The following is a 25,567-nucleotide window of genomic DNA, read 5'->3' on the forward strand; positions in this document are numbered from 1 at the left end:
GTGGTGCCCATGATAATGATAATGAAGTTAATCTGGCAGATCAGCCGAATTTCTCCAAAAGAGATTAAGGCTCTTTTTCCAAGCAAGTATTGAGATAAGCAGGAGAAAATCGCATAATCACTGAAGTTTTGAACCTGTTCTCCCAGCATACTACCCAAATGTACTGCAGTATGTTTGAAGCGCTTTGCAGTATTACAGGCATGAAAAAGGTGAATGATGATAGTGCAACGAATAAGATTTATTACTGCTTATACTCTTGACATTAACAATACAGGGAAACGGGCACGAGTCACACGTATGTACAACATGCACAAGTCAGTTCTTAGTTACGGCATTTAAACAATAAGAGCAAGAGCTGTCAGTTGTGCGGTATTTTTACACATCAAGGTTGTCAGTGACCAGGAAGAAATAACACTTTGTAACATGAACACTTGAATCACAAGGCTTCTTGGAATGTATGTACTAGAGATAACAGACAATGAGTGTTCCTAGATTCGCACAATGCCGCACATTGAATTGTTAAGATCACAGGGACAAAATGGTAAGAGCATTACTACCAGCATCAAAGAGCTTGGTGAACCAGTACAGGCTTGTCCGTCTTGTTTTAGGTCACGATCTGAACAACTATTACATGTATGAATCAAAGCCTTACATAATTACACAAATCTTTTGTTCAACCATGCAAAAGACCTTGCTACAGAGCATCTGTGCTGCTGCTGGACTTAAAAAGTCTGATCACAGCTTCACAGCTGAATGTCACTGCTTAGTTTGTAGAATAGCTGTAACACTGGCTGTAGCTAGTACATCTGCAGTGTGCAGTAGTAAACATCTTCATTGGTCCCCTCTCCATCTAGACACTTTTCAAAATGTAAAATCTTAAATACTCATTAAATATAAAAGTTACTAGTACCATGCAAAACAATGTAAAACAAGTTGTCAGCATTGCCATCCAGCATCACGACAGACTACATAGCCTTGGTGCCATCAGATGAAAACAAAGATCCAGCAGCAGTTATGCAACGCAAGTGCTCGTATGTACAGCCTTTGTCACAAGTATATGGGCTGCTCGTGTTCACCATACTATATGCGATCTGGATGTGTGCTGCAGTACCTGTGGCACTCCCAACTCTTTGGACCTCTTGATGGTGAGTAGGAGAGTTCTTTTCATTCCTTAGGGTACTGGAACTTTTGGCATAGTGCAGGAACACTTTTAAACCGCCCGCAGTCAGCATGGTAGTTCACAAGCAATGTAGCCCATTTACATTTAACGAAGACAGTACTTCAATGTCAGTTACGTACCTTAGAATATATGCAATGACTAGCACATAACCACAAAACAGCATGCAACCAAGAAAGTTGACAGCAATTGCATATACTATCGTCACGAATAATATGTGTTCCAACTGGGCACCAACAAAGATCTCAGCTGTAGCAATTGCAAGCATTTTGATTTATGCGTATTTGTTTCGTGCGAGGAGGGAAAGGTAGACGCTACACGTTTATTGAAACCAAAACACATACCACCAATGATGTACTAAGATCTTTACATTTCCCATGGCCACGTAGTAACATTCTATGACTGTCAGTGTAATAGTTGTTCAGGTGTACTTTTCTCATTCAGACATGTGGCAACAATACAACTCGCTAGAAATGTATGCCAAACTTTGGGCTTACCAAACTGTTTTTCATTTTTTATGGCCGGTAAGTACAGAATCTTAGACATGAAAGAAGTAAAATTTAGCAGGATAAGCCTTGATGGCTGCATTTAGTCTGTCCACAGAGCATGATACTATACACGCCTGTTAAGTGGGTAAGCCTTGTAGCAATGAAAGCTAAACATGAAGTGTTGTTATGTTAAGAAATTTAAAATAATTGGTGTGCGTACAGATCTTGCTTCGAGTCAGTTTACTGTGCTGTAATCCTGCATACAGTGCAATAGCAATGGTGCACAGTGACAACCCACAAAATTAAGATTTTGATGAAGCTTGCAAACTCCTGTTCCAAAAAAGCTTAGCAGTCACTTAACCTCTCTCTTCTTTTCAAAAAAAAAAGAGACTACGTGGGAGAACCCCCTGAAAAACAAGCCTTCAGCATGTACCTTACAGAAAACATAGATGGGAGGTACTTCATAGCTGGTACAGAAGCATGGGTGAATGAAGGGAAAGAAGATGGAAGAAATTCCTAGGAAGAGGGGAATTGGACTGCAATGCCCCTTGCATGTCATTACTTTTAAGCGTAATACGGTGGTTCCACCACCAGCCAAGAGGCATGCTCGAGCTCTAAAACTCAGCATTCCAGAATGGAGTTGCTTTTCAGAACTGATACTAGCAAGCATAAGAGCACATATACACGCTGTACTCTACTTTTGCCCACACAAGTTTTACGTCAGTCCAATAGCATCTTGCATTGTCTCATAATAGCTACATTGCTGCAAAGTGCTTGTACAGACTCCTTAAATTTCGTGGTCTAATAGTCGTATCCAAACGGTTAATATTGCAGCCCTGCTGCTGTATTGCCTGTGTTAATGTAACCAATATACTAGTAGACTGCAACATGAACACAAACAAGTTACTCGATTTTAAAACTCATTCGCAAGGGTTTCACAACCCAGAGCTGCATCTGGACTAAGAGTGCCATCACAGAGAGCTTTGCATCAATTCTGGCCACATAAATTTCTTTAATGCTCACTAAAATTTTGGCACACATTCTTTGTGCATTCTGTTTCATCACAATGCTGCTTCCATGGCTAGGAATCAAGCCTAGAACCTTCTTACTACAGAACTAAATCACCGGTGTAAATCAAGATTGTGCAGCTAGCCACAAGTGCAGTGCCATGCCATAATACAGTAGGGGCTATGCTTTATTTTCAAGTCAAGTTTGCAATGAAACTCGTGTCTTGATGAAAGGTAAACAAGGAATTGAAATAAAGCATATAGCCATTCCTTATAATATTCTTCTCTATATGCTGCTTCCAATAAACTTCTTCTTCTATGCTGCTTAGGATACCTATTTCAAGCCATCAGAATCATGACAGGAAAGAACTTGCCAAAATGCACAAAATAAGGCTTCACACTATAATCTTCTTCTATAGTCATGCTTATATGGTCATGCATTAGGAGTGATCAGTGTGAAAACTAGTAACTCAGCAGTATTTAGTGTGCACAAATCCTATTGCACTGCAACCCAACCTTTTTCTTTTTTTGGCATGTACCATCAACATAAATTTAATGCAAACGAGTTGCGGTCTCACTCGATGCTCTTTCTGCTCTTTCTCTCTTGCTCTTTCTTTTGAGTTTTCAAACGCAAAAGTGTAAGCATGCCAATGCCGCTCATCATTGTTATGCAGCTCGGACACCCGTAGCTTGCAGTGCCCTACTGGAACAAAATCTCTGAATGTGAACACTACGCCACACAAACGGAACAAACGAAGTTACTATAATGGAATAAAACATTTCATCTTCAACAACCACAGTAACATTTGCACTGCACATACCACCAGTTCGCACATGTGTTACTACTGTGTTAGCCATTTTTCTTCAGAAAATTAACACTATTCGTGGGAACTTTTCTCGTGAAACAACAATGCTTCGCACCATGTCACACTCAACTGGGGTTTTGGCTGCCAAAAATTGTAGCTCAACATTTTTATTTTGGCAAAACTGGTACTGCAGTTGCATTGCAGTGGCTGCCATACACTGCAGGTTTGCATTTGAATTATACAGCCCGATCTTCATTTGCAGTAGGAACAAGTTCATGCACAACTAAGATGATAGCAGTTCTCCCAAAAGAAGTATGTTGCACGGCATCACAAGCTGGGTGAAAAAAAAAACAAATCAATGCACGTACCAATACCAAGATTTGCAACAGTTGCTTAGCTGTGCTCGGGCCTTTCTTGTACAAGTGCTTCTACCCAAAAGTAACAAGTGATGTTCCACACTGAACAAGAGCACAGTGTTCAGAGTAAGACAAATAACGAAGGGTGACTTGAATAAACAGAGATTTTCTTCGTTGAAGACACTTTATAACCTTGCCCCTATATTCGTAACAAGCCTGTACTCGAGTCTCCTCAACTCTGTTAAGAGAACAGCAGTGCGGTCCTACGGCCAGAGCAGTTGCCAAGCTTTAACAACTTTTCTCACAAATAACTGCGACAGAGTTAATCGAGAAATGTCCCTCGATCTCATTTCCATCATTTAGACATGAATCTGCCCATTTATGAAATCATCATTCAGGAATTGTTGAAGAGTGCTTGTGAGGCACAGTGGCTGCACCAGCCAAGGGCACACACTCTACTGTCCTACTTGACGGATTTGAGGAACAAACTCAAGTGTAGGCTCAGAGTTCATGCTGTAACAACAACTTAAAAAAAGAACACTTTTCAGCACAAGTGCACTGATCTTCCATCTCGAGCATTAAAAGTTCAACACTGAGTTGATAAGCTGCCAGTGCCAGTGGTGGCACTACTGCGCAGATTTGTTCTCATAGTTGAGACCCTTTGAACCAGCCATTTCTTAGTGCTGCCAGCATAAGTGGTGCTGGAGCCAAAGTGGGAGATAAGAAATGATGTTCGGAAAGTCGGCAGGTCATGAGGGAAAAATGGAGTCGAGGAGACTGGTCACACAGAAATCCCATTGGCTCATGCCAGGTTGCGAGACGGTTACTCGAGAGTGCTCGCGTCTTTGTCAACCTCGGGAGTAAGTGCATTGGCAAGAAGTGGGTCACGGCCCCAATAGTAGACAGGCGGCCCATACGAGAAGCAGTCCTTTCTGTCGAGGATCTTGTCTCCATCCACATAGTACATCATGTAGAAGTTGCACATTTCGTCATTGCCTGTGGAGCTATATAAATGAAATAAAAAAGAGGTAATTTAATTAGCTCATGATCTGGGTTCACCTAATGCCATCTCTTCTTTTCTTTAGGAGAAGAGGCCCAAAAATAACTGGAATCGTACTCCTGCACATCGTGTACTTGTAGCACGAGGTCTCGCCGCTAGGGTTCTGTGAGAGGACTCCTCCCGAATCAGTATGCCAAGTAGTGTCAACCGACAACGACGTGTGTTGTTTTTGTGGCAGCTTTGTTTGGGTGTCTGTAGTGCACTTGTGACAAAAAGAAATGGCAGACTTTCATGAACAATGTGCAGCTGTGAAGTTTTGCTTTTTCCTTGGCAACAATGCAGCAGAAACTGTTGTGATGATGCAAACAGCTTGCAAAGGACATGCCCTGAGTAAAGTGCAAGTGCACAAATGGTTCGCTTGGTTTAAAAGGGGGAATGACATTTGAAGATTAGCCCTGTTACGGTCGTCCTTCAAGTGCACGAACCGAGGACAACATCGCCGAAATCCGTGATCCCATCAAGAAAGATCAATGCAGAACAATCGACCAACTTGAAGACTTCTCCAGGTTGTCCTGGAGTTATATTCAGCCTATTTTGCATGACGATTTGGGAATGCAACAAGTAGCTGCTAAGTTTGTGCCCAGATTTCTCATCGAACTGCAAAGGGATCATAGCGTGGAAGCCTGTCATGCAATGAAGGACACAGTCACAGATGATCCAGAGTTTTTCAACAAAATCATCGCAGATGACCAGTGGCGGTGCTATGGGCATGACCCCAAAAGTAAACAACAGACAAATCAATAGAAGTCACCCGGCTCGCCTCGTCCAAAAAAAAGCTCGTCAGATTGAATCAAATTTGAAGACGATGCCAATCTGTTTCTTTTTTACATCAAAAGGATCATACAGTCAGAATTCATCTCTCAAAACCAAACCGTCAACCAACAGTTTTATTTGGAGCTGTTGAAATGGCTGCACAGAAGTGTGGCATGAAAACGTCCAGCCTTGTGGAATTCCGGCGAGTGGTGCCTGCATCATGGCAATGCTCCCGCACACATGGCTCTCAGTGTTCGCCAGTTTTTGGCCTCAACGTAGACGACTACCTTGACTCATTAACCCTATTCGCCAGATTTAGCTCCTGCTGACTTCTTTCTGTTCGGTCAGATGAAAAGGGACTTGAAAGGCAAGCATTTTGCCGATGTCAACAAAGTCAAATGCAATTTCACGACTGTGCTAACAAGTATAAAAGAACCCGAATTTGCAACATGCTTCCAACACGCAACATGCTTCCAACAATGGAATCAACGTTTGAGCGAGTGCATTAGTACTAATGGAGAGCAGTTTTAGGGTGATTAACATTGTATTTAAAGAAATAATGATGTCCATGCTTTTTATCAGAAAATTCCGGCTATTTTTGGGTCCCCCCTCGTATGTGAAAGAAGTGTGCAGGGAACCACACACAAATTTGAGCAGGATTCACTCCTGACATTTTGTTAATATGGCAAAAGCAGCCTCAAAATACTGTACAATGAAACAGTGAAGTACACTGTAGCAGTAACGTGTTCTTCTATCTGCCAATGCTGTTGATCAGACTGGACCAAGCTTTGTGGAAGTGCTATCACCAGAACTGAACTGATGTTGCAGCACAGTGTCTATGCTTCTATAAGACTCCATGCCCCCAAATTTCCATACTTACCGGATTCTAACGCACAAGTTTTTTTTTTCTAAATAAATGCCTACACGTTACAATCGGATATGAAACTGCATTTGCAGCATTGGCGTGGCAACAGGCTACCATCAAAGTCAGCATCACTGTCATTGTCATCACTACTGTCATCATAAGATGGTGGTAGAATAAAATATTGCTTAGGTTGACAATAGCAACACTACACTTTCATAACCATTGGTCATTAACAAAAGTAATTTTACATGCTATGCTGGTGGCAACAGAGCAGTGTCATGTGTTCTTGACATTTAGGAGGTTTGCAAGCATTGCAGGACAAACAGGTGAAATGGCTAGACGAGATATGGGGCGCCATACCCGATCATAGTGGATTTGTTTCAAGAAATGCAGAATAAAAATGCAGTAGAGTGCACAGAGGATATGTTGTGGTTCATACACAGCAATAAAGAGCTGTCTTTTTACAGTGGCGATGATGGACATTAACTGTAAATAAATGTTTGTCCTGTGACAGTAAATTCTACAAACTTCACATATGCCTGATAGCAAAAATAGGAGACATGCTACTTCTTTCTCATTACCAAGGTCTGGTCGACATTAGATTTGGGTGCATATAATTTTTGTTATTTTGTCATTTTGAACCCATGATTGGATGTGCATTAGATTTGGGGGCCTGATAGAATTGGATAAATACCATACATCATTGGCAGCAAGAATAGTACTGTCAGAAAGCTTAGGTCCAGTACAGCTGTGAATGCTCTCACCTAGAAACTTTTGCAACAAATAAGTGGCACTGTGCTCATTATTATACTAAAAGTTGAAAATCGCAGCACATTACACACAACCGCATTAATAATTTAGCAAGTTATTACACTGCATCAGTTCATTCAAGGTTCTTGTAATCTGCATTAAAGGTAGCTCCACATTAATGGGATGGCCTACCTCTTATTGTACAGCTGGCATCTGGTAAAATCACGAGCAAAAACTCACATGCCCATTCTCATATACTTGCGTGTATCCATAAAAATTCATTACAAAAGAAAACGAAACTCTAATCGGCCTTTAGATCAGCTTGGCAGCAAATGCATTAAGCATTACATGAGTGACAACAGCACATCTGAACTTAAGCTACTCACTTCTACAGAAAGCCTCTTTTTAGAGGTATAATAAGAACAAATTTCACTCATATAGTTCTACGTACTTTGCATTAATTTTGGCATATTAACATGCAGAACAAGAACAAAATCTTAAAACCATGCTTAGCTACTTACCCAACATAAGTGGCTCTGTTCCTAAAGTTGTACATTGTGCAACGGGCAGCCTATACAACAAACAAGACACTCAACATTAGAACTTATAACCTTCAGTGGAAGAGCAATTGCTCTTCACAGTTCAATTACATCTACATTTTGCTTAAATAACACCCTTTATTCTACTATACTCACAGACAACATTCTGTAGCAATGAAGGGAAAGCTATAGGGGAGGAGCTTTTGCACAGTGTTACTGTGCCAAGTAGTCCGGTGCTACAGTGTCGCAGCGCTTTTGGTTTTTGGAGCAAGCACTGAATCTGCGTAGCCTGCGACAGTTTCATATTTGCTCAAACACGGATGACAAAAGCAGAAAAATCAGTCACATTTAATACTTTGTGGTGCATTTTGCCTTACATTGCTTTTGTAAAGAAAATGTCATGTTTTCTCTTCCCCAGCTTACACTAATGCAGATGAGAATGCGGAAATTTTTCAGAGTGTTCTTACTTGTGAGTGCTTTGGCTTCCCAGCTTTCACTTCATTGCCACGGAATGATGTCCATGTGTATAATTAGCTGTGCGGTGACTAGCATGGCATGCCAGAGCCATAAAGGCCTGAATGCATTTTCACATCCAAAATATTTGTACTCCCATCTCCTATTTCCTTCCCTGTCATTCGATCATGCTTGATGCCTTTGTGTTTTTGGGGTGCCCACATTTCTAAGTGCTTTAACGCTGTACAAGTATATAAAGATAACTTGTCTACCCAGGATCAGCACCACAGTCTGGAATACTTCTAGCAGATCAGGCACACATTTCAAGTGTCAATGTTTGAGGATTTTGTCAAAAACAAACACAGAAAAAAGCTACACTATTAGGAAAAAAAGCTGTGCGCAAGTTATTAGCACTCAAGGAAGGAAATCAATTCTGGATAAACAATGAGGCATTTCTAGCAGCTCCACAAGAATCACATTTGCAAATAAAAAAGCAAATGCCAATCCTTTCTACACGAACGTTAATGCATAATAAAGTTAAAGAGAACGGCAGATGCCTGGTCCTCAATTATAAGCCCGAGGAAACACTGGCGTGCTTCCTAAAAATGAGATGGGCAGCAAGAAAGGCCATTGCTCAAGTAACTGCCTTTTACAACTGTAGAGGACACACAATGGTTAAACATGGGGGAATATCAAACCTCCTGATAACTATGTGACCTGCTGGATCACAAATGTCAGTGTGTCAAATCGCATGAGGGCATTAAGTTACCAGCTAGTCATCACTAAGTTCTCAGCTAAGAAAGCAGAAAGCTTTGGGCTCTTATATTGGTCAACACTGCCAGTAATTTTCCAAGTGGTTCCACAAACATCATCCTGTTGTGTGGCTATCATTCACAAAGAAGGATTTTGCTGCAAAAATTAACCCGCAATAGGTAAAGTGTATTACTCTAAACTACTAACAGCACAGAAATGCACATATAAATAGTCCTCACTAAGCATGCTGACATATAGGATAATGATTTATTTTGCTGTGGCTGACAATTCTTATCAGTAGGGTTATATCACACATCACTAGCAGCACTGACAAAATTAAACTTACCAGGATATCACCCTTGGTGACCTTGATGCCCTTGTTAGCAGGGTAGAACATCTGCGGCTGCAATGGGTCGTGCTTGCCAACGTTAATCCACTGGCCATTTCTAACAATATAGCCACTAACAGCCTTGCCTGCAAAGTGCAAGTAGTCAGCATATAGATTGGTGCCATAAGTGCTTGCATAAATGCAGAACAACACAAAAGTGCTCTTTGCCAGCGACTTTCTCTGTTCAATTCATATTCCATCAAACAAAGTGCAACAAGGTATGTCTCTTCTTGTAATACATCCCCGCAAAAGTCAAAGTAAACAGCCAGCCTTCTCAATCCTGTACAACTAACAATATGACAATGCAGGTTCTCAAGCAAACATTAACCCTTTGAATGCCCAGAATTCACTGGGCATTCAATGGTTCTCTAACCCAGAATTCATCATCCTCTTACTATATGTAGTCAAAAGTGTATGCCCAGCAACAGCATCGTTCTCACTTTATGTACAAAATGCCCAATCAAGCACAGACAAACGAAAAATATATTTTGGGAGCAAGAGACTTTTCTGTTCTCGGAAGCCACTAAGCAAAAACGGAAGTCGGGACACAGAAGAGCATGTAAATCAATTTATAAAGAGTTACTTCAAAACTTTAATTTCTTTTTTTTTATGTTGTAGTAAGAGACTGATTATTATATAAAATAGAGAATGAAAACCAAACTTCAATTTCTTAATTTTGCATCAAAACCTCAGCACTGGTATGTCAGTACAACATCATGAATTTCAAATTAAATTCTTCTACTCTGGCTGTTGTGACACAGTAAATGTTCTCAAAACTCACTCGGTTCGATCTATGGCTCTTTTACAATACAGTGCAGTCTATATTGACTGATAAATAATTATCACTGGCTGCAAGCGAATCACTGGCTTCAAGATGGCGCACTAGTCGGGACGCCTGCGCCTGCGCATCTGCATCGTCCAGGAGGATAAAGTCTCGTCCGCGCGGCAGCTTCTTCACAGTCGGCGGCAAGTGCTCGGCACACGCGTACGCGTGTCTTTGGTGCAACCGTTGCTGGGAGCATCTGTCCGAGTTGTGGGCGGCGTGGAACATGCTTCAACCATCCTGGAGGCCCTAGCCTAGCTTCTGTCGTCGGGAGCGAATCACTGGCTGCAAGATGGCGCACTAGTCGGGACGCCTGCGCCTGCGCATCTGCATCGTCCAGGAGGATAAAGTCTCGTCCGCGCGGCAGCTTCTTCGCAGTCGGCGGCAAGCCCTCGGCACACGCTTACGCCTGTCTTTGGTGCAGGTGAGGCGCAGTATTCATTTTTTGTTTTTCACAATAGTTTCATGCTTGCCGCCGACTACTGCCTTTCTGATTTGTGTGATGACAATGGAACCGAACTGTGGTTTATGTAGGAAACTGCTGCCGGCTGAGGGCAAATTTCTAACCTGCGTAGAATGCCAACAGGGTTTTCACTTTGGAAAAAAATGTGCTGGCGTCACTGAGTGTCATGTCGGGCAAGGGAGCAGATAAGCGAGACAGTTGGCGATGCCGTGCTTGTCTACCGGACAACCAGGCATCGACGGAAGATGAATTAGTGCCTGTTTCGGCATCAGTATCTGAATTAGCAGCAAAGATAGAAGCCTTACTTCCGCTGAAAGACGCCATCAGCTCCCTTGTCCTAAAGGTAGACGAGCTTCTCGCTCTGAGAACTACGGTGGATGCACTTCACAAATCGGTGCAGAACGTCGAATCTTCCATTGCTTTCCTGTCGGAAGGGTATGAAGAGGTGCGTGCCTCGGACGCAAAGCGCCAGGTCACCATTGAAAAATTGGAGACAGAAGTAGCAACACTGCGCTCTGTTGCCTCTAAACAGTCAGAGGAAATTGTACAACTGCGAAAGGAGGCGAATGAGGTAGAGCAGTACAGCAGGTTGCCGAATTTGGAAATTCACGGTTTACCGCAGAAACCCAGGGAAGTACTTTTTTCCCTAATTGGTGACTTGGCACAAAAGCTGGAAGTGCCTTTTGATGATTCTGATGTGGAAGCCATCCATCGAATGCCAGCAAAGCGTGAACGGGCACCTGTCGTGCTAGTTAGGTTTGTAAGTAGAATTTTAAAAGAGAAACGGATGAGTTCACGTGCGAAATTACGGTCCCTAGTTGAAAGCAAAGATATCCCTCCCTTGTTTTTCTGCGACAATCTAACGGGCTTTAACAAACAGTTGTTTTGGGCTGCGCGACAAAAGGGAAAAGAAATGGAATACAAATTTGTGTGGTCAAGAAATGGAAAAATTTTTGTCAGAAGATCAGAAGGCACACCTCTAATACGTATCAATGGTTTTGCCGACCTTGATAGGCTTGTTCGGCAATGAACACTGTCTTTCACGAGTGCAATGATTTAGCTTCCTTCTGCAGCCTATCGCTTCAAGGGGACAGAGCTTTTTCGGTTGTACACATGAACATTCGTAGCATTCGTCGTCACTGGAACGAGTTTCTTGCTCTTTTCCATAACACTGACCACATACTAGATGTAATCGTCCTAACGGAAATCAACATCCATGCCGATTTGGTTCCCCTATTTCCGCTTAAGCAATATTCCAGCTATTCTTTCACACGACAGATAGGGAGAGGAGGTGGCATCATGGTGTTTGTGCATGAAAGGTTAAAAGTTTTATCGTTCGCCACAAAATTCATCTCTGCCGAGTGTGTTGCGCTAAAGATTGTAGTGCCTGATGCTGATATCAGCCTAGTTTCTATTTACAGGCCTCCTTCAGAAAATGCAAATTTGTTTTTAACAGAATTAAATGATCTTCTTCACTCGTTATCACCAAATAGTCTACTTTGTCTGATTGGGGACATCAATATTGACACTCTATCGCCATCAAGGCCAGTGGTTTGCGAGTACCTTAACATTCTGTCAAAATGGGGAGTCAGTCCAACCATTAGTGCCTACACGCGAGAGGAATACATTGGAAGCAAAATGGTGTCATCTTGCCTTGACCATGTGAATGTAAGAGCCCCATTGGCTAGCACTGTTTCAGCGGTAGTAAAGTGTAAACTGGCCGATCATTATATTGTAGGCTGTCATCTTGCGTTTCAAGTTCCCTTTAGATCCCGCCCTAACCTTCAACGCCTAAAGATCCTTGATATCGCTAAATTTGACAGTCTTGTGGCCAATTATGACTGGACCAAATTTTTACGTAATGTCACGACGTCCACCGCTTATACGCATTTTGTTGATGCAATCCGTTCTTTAAAAATTACCGCCCAGAAAACAATCACCGTGAAACAACGCAACCCCAAACTTCCATGGCTAACGTGCGATATACTGACGGCTATTAAAGAAAAAGATGCCCTTTGGTCACGTTGTAAGCGTTGCCCGAACAATACACACCTTAGAGATCTGTACAGATCGCTCCGGAACAGGGTAAACGCCATGATTCGGTCGGCAAGGCGTCAGTATTACACCAAGATCTTTTATGAAAGCAAACACTCCCCCCAAAAGACATGGTCAGCTATTAATGAAGTACTCGGACGAAACACCAATCAACCTTTAGAAGAAGTATTCGCAAAGCATTTCAGCAACCTTACGTCAGCCGTTCAAGAATTTAATTACTCTTTTTCTGTAGTGTCTTCACATCTTCAGCCTTTTGCTCCAGATGCGTGTAGCGCTGTTCCTAATACTGTACGATCGGCATTCTTGCCACCGGTTACTGCAGCAGACTTGCACAGCATCTTATTTAGCTTTAGACCTAAGAAACCACCTGGTATAGATGGTATCTCCATTCATGATATTCAACGTAATTTTTCTGTGCTTGAATCCGTCCTTCTCTTCATTATTAATGGGTATATAGATCATTGCGTTATTCCCGACGATTTAAAAGTGGCTGTGGTTAAGCCGCTCTATAAGAGTGGTTCTCATAGCAAGGTAGAGAACTACAGGCCGATTTCCATTCTTCCTGCAATCAGTCAAATAATTGAAAAACACCTGCTCGTAACGATGACCAATTTCCTAAATAAAAATAATGTTCTGTCACAAGCACAGTTTGGTTTCATTCAGGGAAAAAGCACTATTTCACTACTAGAAGAATTTACGGACGCTATCTACTCAGCTTTTGATAATAATGAATTCGTATGCGCTCTTTTTTTAGATGCAAGTAAGGCTTTCGATTCCGTTATTCACACATTACTTCTTGATAAGCTAGAAAGAATTGGCTTCAGGGGCCCATTTATAAAGTTATTGTCTAGTTATTTTAGCAATCGCTCTCAGGTGGTGCGCATAGGTGACTATTCCAGTACAAAAATAATGTTAAAATCGGGTGTTCCCCAGGGGTCTGTTTTGTCTCCACTTTTATTTAACCTATACGTCAATGATTTGCCTCAAATTGTATCAAAATGCTGCATATTCCAGTACGCCGACGACACTGTCCTTCTATCAACTCATGCATCATTTAATACATGCGTTTATAACCTTCAAGCAGATACCACGTCTGTAATGGATTGGTGTACAAGTAACGGGATTGGAATTAATAGACAAAAGACAAAACTAGTTTGCTTTCATAATCCCCATAAAAAAATTGATCGTCCTGTGCCATTTTTTGTTCACAACTCTAATTGTATAAACTGCAAATGCATACCATTAGAGTTCGCAACTAATGTAAAATATTTAGGCATCATGTTTGATTCTCATATGACATGGAACACTCATTTTACAGGTATTAGCAAAAAGTTACGTTCAGTATCCTGTCTTCTGTATAACTCTAGATACCTGTTCCCGTTTTCTGTCCGGAAAGTCATTGTTCACGCACTTGTGTACAGCTATCTTAGATACGGAATTACCATATTTTATCACTGTTCATTTACATGGCGCGCAAAATTGAATTCTATTCTGAAATCTGTTCTTCGCAACGTTGCATACAATGAGACCATTCCTCCTAATACTAACCTATTTTCCTTTTTGCAGTTACCCTCATTTGAAGCATTATTTTTCCAAACTGTGGTGATAAAACATTTTTGGAACAGTGATTTTCTTTTTCCGTTGATTCCTGCCAGACCACTAAGGCACCATAATACGTTCACTACCCCGCGGTGTTATACCCGTTTTGGTCGTTTTACCAGAAAATATTATGTTCCTAACGTTTTTAATTCTTTACCCACTGAACTGTACTCTATCTCATCAAAATGGACACTCAAGCTGTACCTCAAAACTAATTATTCTTCTGTTTAGTTGTCATTCACTAGAGCCTGTCCTATAGTTTCGATTAGTCTCGTTTGGTCTAGATTGGTGTGTATCCTTGTCTGTTTCACTTTGTATCTTTTCTAGCTTGCGTTTGCTCGTAGCTAACGTTTTGTTTGTGGTATTTTGCTTTTGTGTTGTAGCCTCCTTTTTTGTTGTAGTTTGCTTTTTGTAAATTGCTTCAGTTTATAGCTTGCTAACCATGCTTTATTTCGTTTCTTTTAGTACTTGTCGCTGACTGCCGAGTACAGCCCGACAAGCCTCCATGGCTTGGGCTGACCGGTTTTTTGAATGTGTACTATTTTCATGAAATAAAGGATATTATTATTATTATTATTAAGTAGGCCTGAGTACATGTCAAAATCCACATCAAGGTGAGCTGGTCACCCATTTTTAGTTTTTGCATCTTTCCTGGCTTATAACATCACCTCACATGGTAAGAGCGCTTTTCTCACTTTTTTGGTATTGCAAAAGCATAACTTAATAATGCAATTCAGCTTACTTTTTTTTAATGTCCCTTTAATAATCCTTACTGCTGATGCACACTATGATAATGAATAAACGTAAGTATTCAATCTGTGCAGGGAAAACAAATCCCGTCATTGGCATTAGTGTATAAGAGACTAAGTTGCACCACACGGGCCACAGGCCCTGCTCATACCCTGTCAAAAACAACTACAGAAACATCAATCCACCTACCGAGTTTGTGCGTGTGGGTCCTGAATGCAAATGGATAGAGGGTCAAGTTCTCGTCGATGAGGCAGGCAGCTTCAAAGTGTTCTGCACATGCAAGAATGGAGAAAGCATGATGCATCACTGCTTTGCAGCAGACACTCAACGCCACAAAGTTTGCAAGATTGGTGTGTTACCCATTTTGTGTGAACGAATCATGCCTCCTGTTCCCAGAAGGTAAATACCAGCTCGTCGTTTCACGCTAAAAGCAAGAACAACAACACAGAGTCAAAGGCAGGACATTGGACTGAAAGGAAGAAGTATGGGTGATCACTGGGAGCTGAATGCAGTCATAATGCATTACAATGGGCCTCGCTTTCATTGTATACCACAGCTGTCCCCTGCACCCACCCGTGGCACAAAACGCATCGGCTGGCCATGCGGGCCGATTATCGCATTTGAATCACTGAGCACTGTACAACTGCCGGAAAGGTCACAAAATGCAATTACTCACAGCTGTGTATTTCCAGGCAACACAGAGAGGACAATGCCAGACATGTCTGTCTTGCGTGGGTCTGCCGAAAATAAAAGGTAATTAGAAATTTCAAAGATCATGTAAATATGTGTATAAGAAGCATTGCACGTGTCTGTTGATGAGCAAGTGAGAATTGTAGGTGGTATTCAGCTGGGCCTTAAATTGCTGCTAGGTCAGTACCGTAATGAATCAGTTGAAGAGATCTGCATACCTTGCTGTAAGTCTCTTTGAAAAAAGACAGCACTAACAAAGAATGTGCTAACTCATCATGATATGTGCATGGTGTAACAACTGGTTGTAGCTAATGGCAGCTGCACAGCACATGGCAGTCATGAAAGAAACGGACCATTATTCGGTGGACAGTAGTCGTTCCCCAAACATGTTCTTGATGTGCGAGTCTGACCAAAGCAGAAGTCAGCGTTTTCTAGGAACAACTTGCAGCAATGTTACCAAACATATGCATGTATGCCAGTAACTACACAAGCATCATTACCATTACATGGAAATGATTTTCTAGTGGCAGTTTTTTCGCCATTAAAGGGGCCATGCAACACCTTTTGAACACTGCAAATAAAGTTATCTTGTCGCTACAAGATGTCATGAACACTTACTGGATATCATTTTTGAAAATGTAGCCAAACAATCTAGAGTTTCATTTGAAAGACTGCCTGTACTTTCCCTTAACTTATTGAATTCCCTACCTTTTTTTGTGTCTATTGTGATGGTCAGCAAAGATTAGATGGCTGTTCACCAAATTTTTTTACAAGTCCAGACTAATCCATGTCCCTGGCAAGAGCAAGAACTACCCCCAACACTCTTAAACAAAATTACACCCTTTGAGTCGTATCTTGCCACAGAACAATAATCATCATCTATCTTGCCCGCATTTCCTTTCTCTAATGCTGCGAGCCCAGTACTTCCAAGCCACGAACTGCATGCGCGTTATCAGCATGACAGAGCATTCCTGACAGGAAAGTAGCGAGCGCAGTGTTTTCAAGAAAGGAAATGCAAGCAAGACATATGACGATTATTGTTGTGGCAAATATACAACCCAAAGGGTGTACATTTGTTTAAGAGTGAATATACTATCATTGCTTAATGTGAGTTTGTTAAAGCAAAATTATGAATGTCTATTGTCTCAAAAAGTGCAATAAACAACTTCAGGTTTGCATTTCTGGCCTTGAGCGACCGTCATTTGCTCAAGTTGTTGTCACTTCTCCAACGCATACAAAATTTTTCGCTAAATTTAGTCCTGTCATCTACCCTGTGTGTTCAAACGTGCCATTGTCTCCTGTGGGTACCTGTGAACAAAGAGCAAGTAGCAGAGTTTTTTACCCTAAAGAAAAAGCCACTGTCATTCTCATAGGTTGTTCATTATTAACACAACAGGAACTTTTACTTGCTTCAGTGGGTTATATTATTGTTGATGATTAAGTGAGGCAAAGGTTAAAATTTTGAACGTGCACTGTGGTGTGTGGTAATAGTAAGCATGTGCATTATTCAGAATGAGCCAGAATGTGCAGGCAGCTGCGACAAAGTCTGACAAAACAGTGAAACTTCGTAACTGATAACGAAGTGGTGCCATCTGGTGGCAAAACAGTACCACTGTGCCATTATCACGGCCTACTGGACAGGGCAGTGCAGTGCAAGGTCTCTGTCACACGACCATTTCACTTCAAAGGCATTTCAGAAACCAAAGTTCAGCACAAACTGAAGGCTGGGACACTACAGGCATCCCTCTATGTTAAAGCACTGACACATCTCCGAGCACTGAGGGAACACCATAAAAGAGTGGAAGGTAACAAAGGCATGGCAGGGCAACATTTGATTTCAATAATCATGCTCTAGAAAGGACACTAAAACACTTTCTATTCAGAAAGCCTTACAATGTTATGACCTTTAATTTAATATGAACTCTGCACCTTTTAAGAAAGAGTTGCAGGGCACCTTTAATATTACATGAATGATGTACAAGCAGTTTCAGCTGAGAAGACCTGCTGCACATTACCTGAAAAAAGAAGGAATTTCTTGTAGTGCCTCAGGTCAGTAAGCTCAACACCCTGCTGCATGAGCAAGTTTAACGACATTATACACCTAGTGCTTGAAGTACAAATGCAATCACGTGACGGCATGCAAATGACATATCGAGATGAGGCATTCTGCACTTAATGTGATTTGCTTATGCTGTTCCGTCCATTTTCACTAATGTCTTCCCCACTCACTACTCATTAAGTTCAAATAATGGTGTATGCAAATTATACCCACTCACATTCCTTGTAACATGTTTGTTATGTGTGTGCCCTTCTGAAATAATCCCAACAGGGATGGGCAGTATGTAAAAATAAAGTAAATAAAATAAGATTAGGTCATTCGCCTAGCTGTTTGTACTCACCAAGAAAAGCAGTAGTGTCAGCGTAGTGAACTTGAAGCACCAAATACTTGATGCCACTATCACCACCAATCTTGAAGCCCACACCTGCAATAAGAATAGCAAGAACATGACAGTGGGTACTGTATTCTCGGTCGCTCTTTTTCATCTTGAATGTGTGTGCGTATTTGTACTAGCTTTTCATTTAGCTTTCATAATTTTAATGGAAGCCTGCAAGTCAGAGATAAACTGGCACTGAGTGAGAAGAATAATGAAAACCAACGGGCTCGGGTTTCTGTATTTTACAACCACATGAAGTCAACAGACAATGAAGCCAGGATGACTACAGGAGAAATTGACTGTTATATTTAACTGAAATGTACAAATAATCAGGAAAAGTGGAATGACAGTAGCTGTATAGGCAATATGACGCAAGTGGCAGCTGAACCCACACCTTCCAGATGTGCATGTAGGTGCACTATATCTAGCCTAGGGAGTGTTAGCCAGCGGCACTCAAGGTCATGATTGGCCCATGTTTTTCACACCCAAAGCATTTCGTCCTTATCCTGGCAAGATGTGATTACCTGGTCCTAACCCTAGTCAATATACAAAAAGAGGAAAAAAGAAGACAGAATGAATCCACAATTTTTCCCGTTTACCTTGAGGCAGTGAAAGGGCCGGAGCATCCCGAGCCCATGCGTAAATGATCTGAGGCCCTCGAGCACAAGTCGGCCCTTTGAAGAACTCCGAGTTGGAGTTGCTCATCTCTCCACAATCCCACACTGCCCTTGGAGAATCCTGCTCACGGTAGCCCGGTTCCAGACATCCGTAAATTAGGATGTGGTGGGCCACGTGCATTGTTGCGTTAGGCTTGAATGCCACTGAAAAGCAGATAAAGAGGTGTTGCACTGTTAGATATTTCCTGCATAGGAAAATATGCTATAAGAAGAAAAAGACTGATTGGGCTCAATTTTGATAACGGTGAATAAAATCATTAAAAAGATAGCCTCCAGTTATTCAGTTCAGGACTAATTCCATATCCTATATGACATACCTTTACATGTTGTAACATTCCTTAAACTGAACTTATGATTGCTGTGGATTTTCTATAAATTCTAAATGCAATATAAATTGCTGAAGTCTAATTATTGCCCGAATTTTACAGTAGATTCAGCTATGTAGCAAGAGCATCGCATACATATAGACGAGATGCTCTGACATAAGAACTCACACATTCAATATTATACTAGTGTGGCTTGTGATAGTTTCTGATCTCTGCTTATTGCACTTGTGTGCTTTTCATTTATGTTCTGCAGCCTTATATGCGTCTCTGTTTCGAACCATTCTCAGAAGTTAGAAAGCTTAGTTTTACCACACTGCGGTGCAATTACAAATTCACTGATTTTCCTTTTCGCAGCACTGTGCCACATACGTGAAATAAATGCTCATGCCCCATAGACTGTACATAAAGTACTCTTACTTTTGAATTAGGTTTTTCCTAGTGATGAACATTCATACTGCAATATCATATTGCCACTACACTGTGGAGGGGGTGCAGCTATCGGTCAGATAGGCCAATTGATCTAATTGGACCAACAGGCCATGACATCTAAAAGACCAATGCATCTTTAGGACTGATACATCTATTGGCATCAACGATCATATAAGCTATTATTTTTTTCTGTTAAATTTTCTATTTAATTATATGTTCTATTATTATTTTTCTATATTTGCTAGGGTATGCGTAATCTTCATGCACACTAAACTAAATATAACAGATGCAACTTCTAGAATACTTTCACTTAATGTAGATGCAAATACATAAAGTGGTAAAATTTGTGCTAAAATTCAAGATTTCAGTTATAACTCACGAGTTTCTCTAAAAGTTCAGATTTTAAGACATAATTTTGCTTCAGTTGTCAATGAAACCCAGTTTAAGCACATTAAATGCCAAGATTTTTCATTACTGATATTATGATCAGCAAATGAAAGTGCTTATGTGTTGCCATGTGCAAGATAGGAGTTGACTTAATTGACTCTGTGGATGCATTCACTCATACAGCAGAAACATATTCACTACAACTAAATTATTCCACATTTAACACAGCAAAATGGGCAAGAACAGACAGCAGGGTTCTAAAAGTCCAGCACAAATATGAAATGCAGGAATAGTGCCAACATATAAGGACTGATGTAGAAGCCACAAACAGCAGATAAAATGTCAATGCACCCATGAAAAAATGAACCAGGTGGAAAAAAAAAACCACAAATATATTCCAGAAAGCAAAGAAGCTATACATGTAAAATCTAGCAACCATGACATGCAGGTGTTCACACAATGAAACTACACCTAAAACAGCTGTGCAAATGTTGAGGCCACAGCAACTGAAATCATTAGTTCTGCAACAGGAAACATTCCATGTAGGTATTTGCTCCTTCCTAATTTGATGGGAGTACATTTATTTTTATGAAATACCCTATCAACCTCTGCAACAGTCATACTTCATTCCATAATCATTTTGTTAAAAAATTGCATAAGACATGACCTGGTCTTTTATATCCAAAGATTTCTATATAAAAGCTAATCTGCTTATCCAATGCCACATATAAGGCGATACATTCAACCATATAATCAAAATTGAAAGAAATAAAATGTGGTATGTTAAACACACCTGTCATCCCTGACATATTGTTTGCATTTACCTTGTGCTAACAAGAACACTTTTGTGGTGCGGTTAGGTAACTAATTAAGCTACTTCAACTGATCACTTATCTAAATATTCATCTGAAGGCACAAATTGCATTTTACGAAGTAGTAGTTCATGATCAGATACATCTGATGCAATTGCCTTCATAATGGTGACCCTCTCTAAGGACAAGACACATAAATACCCCCCCCCCCCCCCCCAAAAAAAAAGAAAGTATTTTCTATCTAAATATGCCAACTGCACTGAGAACAAGCGTAATCAAGAAAGAACAAAAATGTCTTGCAGAACCTTTTTCAGTAATAGGCAGGCAATACCTGACAGAACAATAGAAATTGGTGCATCCCCAGCCACCCAGGATTTTGTTTAGAACTTGAACCGACAGCTCCCATCACATGTAAACCATAGGTGTAAAGTGCATTGGCTTTACATTATGTGTTTGATACCAATGAAGCTGGAGATCCTGCAATGGTTTGTCTTCTCTGACCATGCTCTCAAAAGAAAGCAAGTCGCAAGCCAAACTCCTTCCTGGTCTTGTGTTCCTGCTTTAATAAAACAAATGACGCTTGGCGTCTGCCATTCAGTTTTGGTCAAAGCCATTTTGGCAGAAACTCTACAGACAGTACGAGAACTTGGCAAGAAAAAAACAAATTTTTTCCGGTATAACACTTGTTCTTTAAATTATTTCTTCTAGATACGAAGAAAATCTACAATTTATGAAAACATGACATCATAAAATGTTTACAAGCTTAAGCTGTGGAATCCGTTTTTCAACGAAAGGTAATTGTGGTGGCTGCAAAACAAGAAGACAAGAATATTCCAGTGAGCTTTTGGTGTTAGCTTATCACTTATCAGTTATGACTATGGCATCGAAGTGGCTGTCCGGCTTACATTGGATGCAGATACTAGCTACATACTTACAAAGAGCATGCTGGCTTCGTTTGTTGAGAACATGCTTAAGAACACTCCCCCTCCCTCCCTCTTTTTTCCAGTTTACAAGTGCTTCAAAGACATGAGAAGAACTACACAAAAGGTAACTTCATGGGAACAAATGAATGGCATGCACTGCAACTTTTAAAAATACAAGCTATACCTTGTATACCAAGTTTACAAGGTTGCATATCTTAGTTAATTTGCTAATTAAGCTCATTACTCAAAATATTCTGCCAAGCTTAAGAGTGAGCTGGCCATTGGTCACATCAGTCTATGAAGTACTGCTTTCTTTAAATGTCTGGCTCTAGTTGTGTGAAACACTCTTCATTCTAGAGAGACTGCAATGGACAAGCAGTTGTTTCAAATGTGATGATACAAAAGCAAAACTAACACGGCACAAAAAGAAGCATACATTATACAATACTGCTAAGCATACCATGAGTTTTAAGAAGTTATACTGCAAATGTTGACAAAACACACACGAATGAATCATTGTACAAGCATACAGGAATTCTCACCACATGCACTAAATACTATGTAGCACAACTTGTGCTTGTGAAAAATGCCAGATAAATTCCATTCACTCTTATAGAACAAATTTTTTGCTCCACTTTGAGTAAATTGTTTTTCACTGCTTGTTTAAGATTGACATACTCTGTGGTGGATTACTTCCTCCTCTTTGGCTGTTGAGACGTGCGCATTTAACTGAAAAACTTAAAATGCAAAAACTAAACAGGCATGAGACTCCAGTTGCATATGAAAACAGTTGCTGTGATTCATCCTCATGATAACATTACGCCATACTCCGGCAGATTTCAACATGCAACATTCAAGCACTATCCACGAGCTTATTCGATACCATGGTTGATCATTGGGTTAGTTGGTTCTGCATTATTGAGGTATTTTTCAGCATATTAGACTGGGACCTTTCTTGTTCCTGTCTATCTAACACACTGGGAAATACCACAATAACTTATTCAATAACTTGGGCATCTCTTCCAAAATGGCCAGTGTAATTCGCCATATATGTCTCCCTGGCTTGTCTGGAACAAGTTTTTTTACTCCTCATTGAGTAACTCGTTTTTAACTGGTTCTTACAGAATGACATACTCTGCAGTAGGTTACTTCCTCTTCTTTGGCTGTTGAGACATGGATTTAACTGCAAGATTTAGAATGCAAAGACTAAACAAGCATGAGATTCTAGTAGCGTGTCAAAATGGTTGCTGTGATTTCTCATGACAACATTGTGTCATGCTCCGGCAGATTTAAACTTGCAACGTTCAAGCATTATCCATGAGCTTACTCGACAACTTTAGCATCTCTTCCGAATCGACCAGTGTAATTAGCTTAATGGCGAGAAACCCCTTTTCATACTCACCCACATACTTATGCTTGCTTGGTGTTATATGGAATGCTGTACATAGGTAGGTTTCATTCTGCATCAAAGATAAGAAAGATATATGACATGTAGTGCTTTTCCTTCACATCGAGGTTTTTAAAAACACTCAAATGGCCCAACTATTATTTTCGTCAAAAACCTATTTAGTTTCAGTTAAGATTTTACTGGTCTGAAATGGTTCCAACAGGGTTTTTTATTTAAATCAAACTGGCACAGCGAGATTATAGTGGGAGGATAATAAATACAAGGAGTAACTAACATGGCGCTTGAAGATATAGCATTTATTTGCAACCGTAAAAAACAAGCATGTCACTTGGCTGAGTGATTGATTTTGATATTTGAAAGCTACACACAGAGTGGAGCACTTCATGCTAACTTTGACCACATGGTTTCTTTCAATATGCACAAAAGATATCAGTGCTCGGACACTTTTGTCCTCTGCCTCCAGCAAAACACGGACACGAGTGTCTAGTAATCAAACTCACTACCCAATGTTCAGCAGCAGAACTCAACAATGATTTGCACTGCAGCAGGTTGGGTTGATGTTCAGAAACCATTTTGCCACAGTCACTTCACAGTGATCTCACTACCCAATGTTCAGCAGCAGAATTCAACAATGATTTGCACTGCAGCAGGTTGGGTTGATGTTCTGAAACCATTTTGCCACAGTCACTTCGCAGTAATCATAACACAATTATGCTTGCAAATCCTTGTCAATGTGATTAATTTGGCTCACTTCAACATAATTTATTTAATGAGTAGTTGATCATCACAAATTAAAAAGGAAAGTACATAGACTGACTGACAGTGGTCTAAATGGACATCCTTCTAAAAGCATGCACTACCACATGGATTACGTTTCACTCCTACACAGCATAGAGTTTCCAACAAAAATTTTTGCAGGAAACTCTATGCTACACAGCTCAAGGCTATCTCGAGCCAATAAATGTTGCCAGCACAATTCTCAACTCTTTATTCGAACTCTGGACAAGCAGGACTAGACGGTTATCGTACACCATACTTAGACTGTGTTCTATTTTGCAACGTAGTGAATAAAAATGAGACAGCTAGGAAATCTAACATCATAAGATTAATGCGAAGACACGCCCGTCATAATAAAAAATATGGTTGTTTCTGCTGACAGTGACAAATCGGTCAAAAACACATATTTAAAGTAAAGAGGGGAAAAAAAAAGCTAATGAGATGTGCATGTACACTGAGAAAAACATATCGCTAGCATGTATTACTACCATACTGATGCTTGCACCAAATACTAAAAGAAAGAAGAAAGGAAAAGAAATTGATCAGCGACAGGTATGTCACGGTGCACTTTCTTTTCGTCCGGTCGGAATGGAGCGTTTATGATGGAAGCAGTGACATTTATATTGCTCTCTAGCTCTTATCATTACTATTTTAAGTTTTACGGTTGCTGCCTCTGTCAACTGAGATTAGCTTAAGTAAACGGTAGTGAAGTGGGGAAAGAATGCCGGCGGGCGTACGAACAAGAATATGCAACAGAGGACGTCAGAGATGTTTGTTATATAACTCTTACGGAGGTCCAACCAAAGTCCAACAAAGCACGTTCAGCGAATACAAAATCTGCGCACAACCGTCGAACATATTATTAGCCAAGGGCAAAGGATAAAATAAAAGCAACGTTGCATCAGTTGTTGTTCAAAGAATGATTAGATGCTAGCGAGCTTCACTACACGTAGCCATATGGCTTTCCCGGCAAATGCGAGTATGGGCAAACAGCATTTACGATCTCAGTGGCCAGCGCCTAGCACAACCACGTCCGCCACTTTGAAAAGATGAAAGACCAATGCGGTTTGCGGACTGCACGCCTTCCTGTCATATTCGGGCAAGCGTGACAACTGGGGCAAGAGTAGGACACAAGAAACTAAACGGACATGTTACCTGCGTGGGTCGAACGTGAGGCATCAACAACGGGAACTGTGTTGCCGCCGATGCATTCGCTGACATATATACAACCGTGACACATAGTAAGAGTAAAGAGCAAGCAAAGACTTTTCCCATTTTCTTAGCGTTATCTCAAACAGCTGGTGACCACGCAACAGATGTTAACAAGGGCCCACAGTCGGGAGAACGAAAGTACGAGACACAGAAAAAAAACAAGTACAATGATGATGATGACAGTAAATGACGTCACGAAAACGCTTGATCATTTTGAAACTCATAAATGGGCTTAAATGGAGTTTGATTATCCGTGAAAAATTTTTACAATGATAATAAAAAAGGTATTTTGTTCGGCATTACTAGACAGTGCCTTTAATGACGGATCTCTCGGAAAGAAAATGCAGATCTCGAAGGACATGCTTTGATACATGGCCGTTATGACGTCATAGAGTTTCTCACGGCG

The 25,567-nt window shown here is 40.7% G+C and overlaps 1 protein-coding gene across 2 annotated transcripts; it reads right to left on the reverse strand.

Moving 5' to 3' along the window:
• Positions 1–217: 217 nt before the first annotated feature.
• Phm (Peptidylglycine-alpha-hydroxylating monooxygenase) lies at positions 218–25,321 on the reverse strand. 2 transcript variants are annotated; one of them, XM_065455859.2, is made up of 10 exons: positions 25,105–25,321; positions 23,167–23,224; positions 18,810–19,031; positions 18,175–18,258; positions 15,762–15,822; positions 15,445–15,509; positions 15,275–15,355; positions 9,354–9,481; positions 7,784–7,833; positions 218–4,838 (listed from the first exon to the last, which is right to left on the reverse strand). In XM_065455859.2, the coding sequence occupies exons 1-10, from the start codon at positions 25,222–25,224 to the stop codon at positions 4,658–4,660; spliced, it is 1,050 nt and encodes a 349-aa protein (XP_065311931.1). In that variant the 5' UTR covers positions 25,225–25,321; the 3' UTR covers positions 218–4,657. The 2 variants fall into 2 exon arrangements, with proteins under 2 accessions (XP_065311931.1, XP_065311980.1); XM_065455908.1 differs by lacking the exon at positions 218–4,838 and adding an exon at positions 5,755–5,983.
• Between the last annotated feature and the right edge of the window lie 246 nt (positions 25,322–25,567).

Source organism: Dermacentor albipictus, chromosome 1, assembly GCF_038994185.2.
Source record: "Dermacentor albipictus isolate Rhodes 1998 colony chromosome 1, USDA_Dalb.pri_finalv2, whole genome shotgun sequence".
NCBI classification, from domain to species: domain Eukaryota; kingdom Metazoa; phylum Arthropoda; class Arachnida; order Ixodida; family Ixodidae; genus Dermacentor; species Dermacentor albipictus.

Excerpts from the sequence above, each read along its gene's own strand:
- Phm (XM_065455859.2), bottom strand. The coding sequence starts at position 25,224 with ATGGGAAAAGTCTTTGCTTGCTCTTTACTCTTACTATGTGTCACGGTT. Across the intron at positions 23,225-25,104 it reads CTCACGTTCGACCCACGCAG|AATGAAACCTACCTATGTAC; the intron begins GTAACATGTCCG and ends TCTTTGATGCAG. Across the intron at positions 18,259-18,809 it reads GGCCCTTTCACTGCCTCAAG|GTGTGGGCTTCAAGATTGGT; the intron begins GTAAACGGGAAA and ends TTCTTATTGCAG.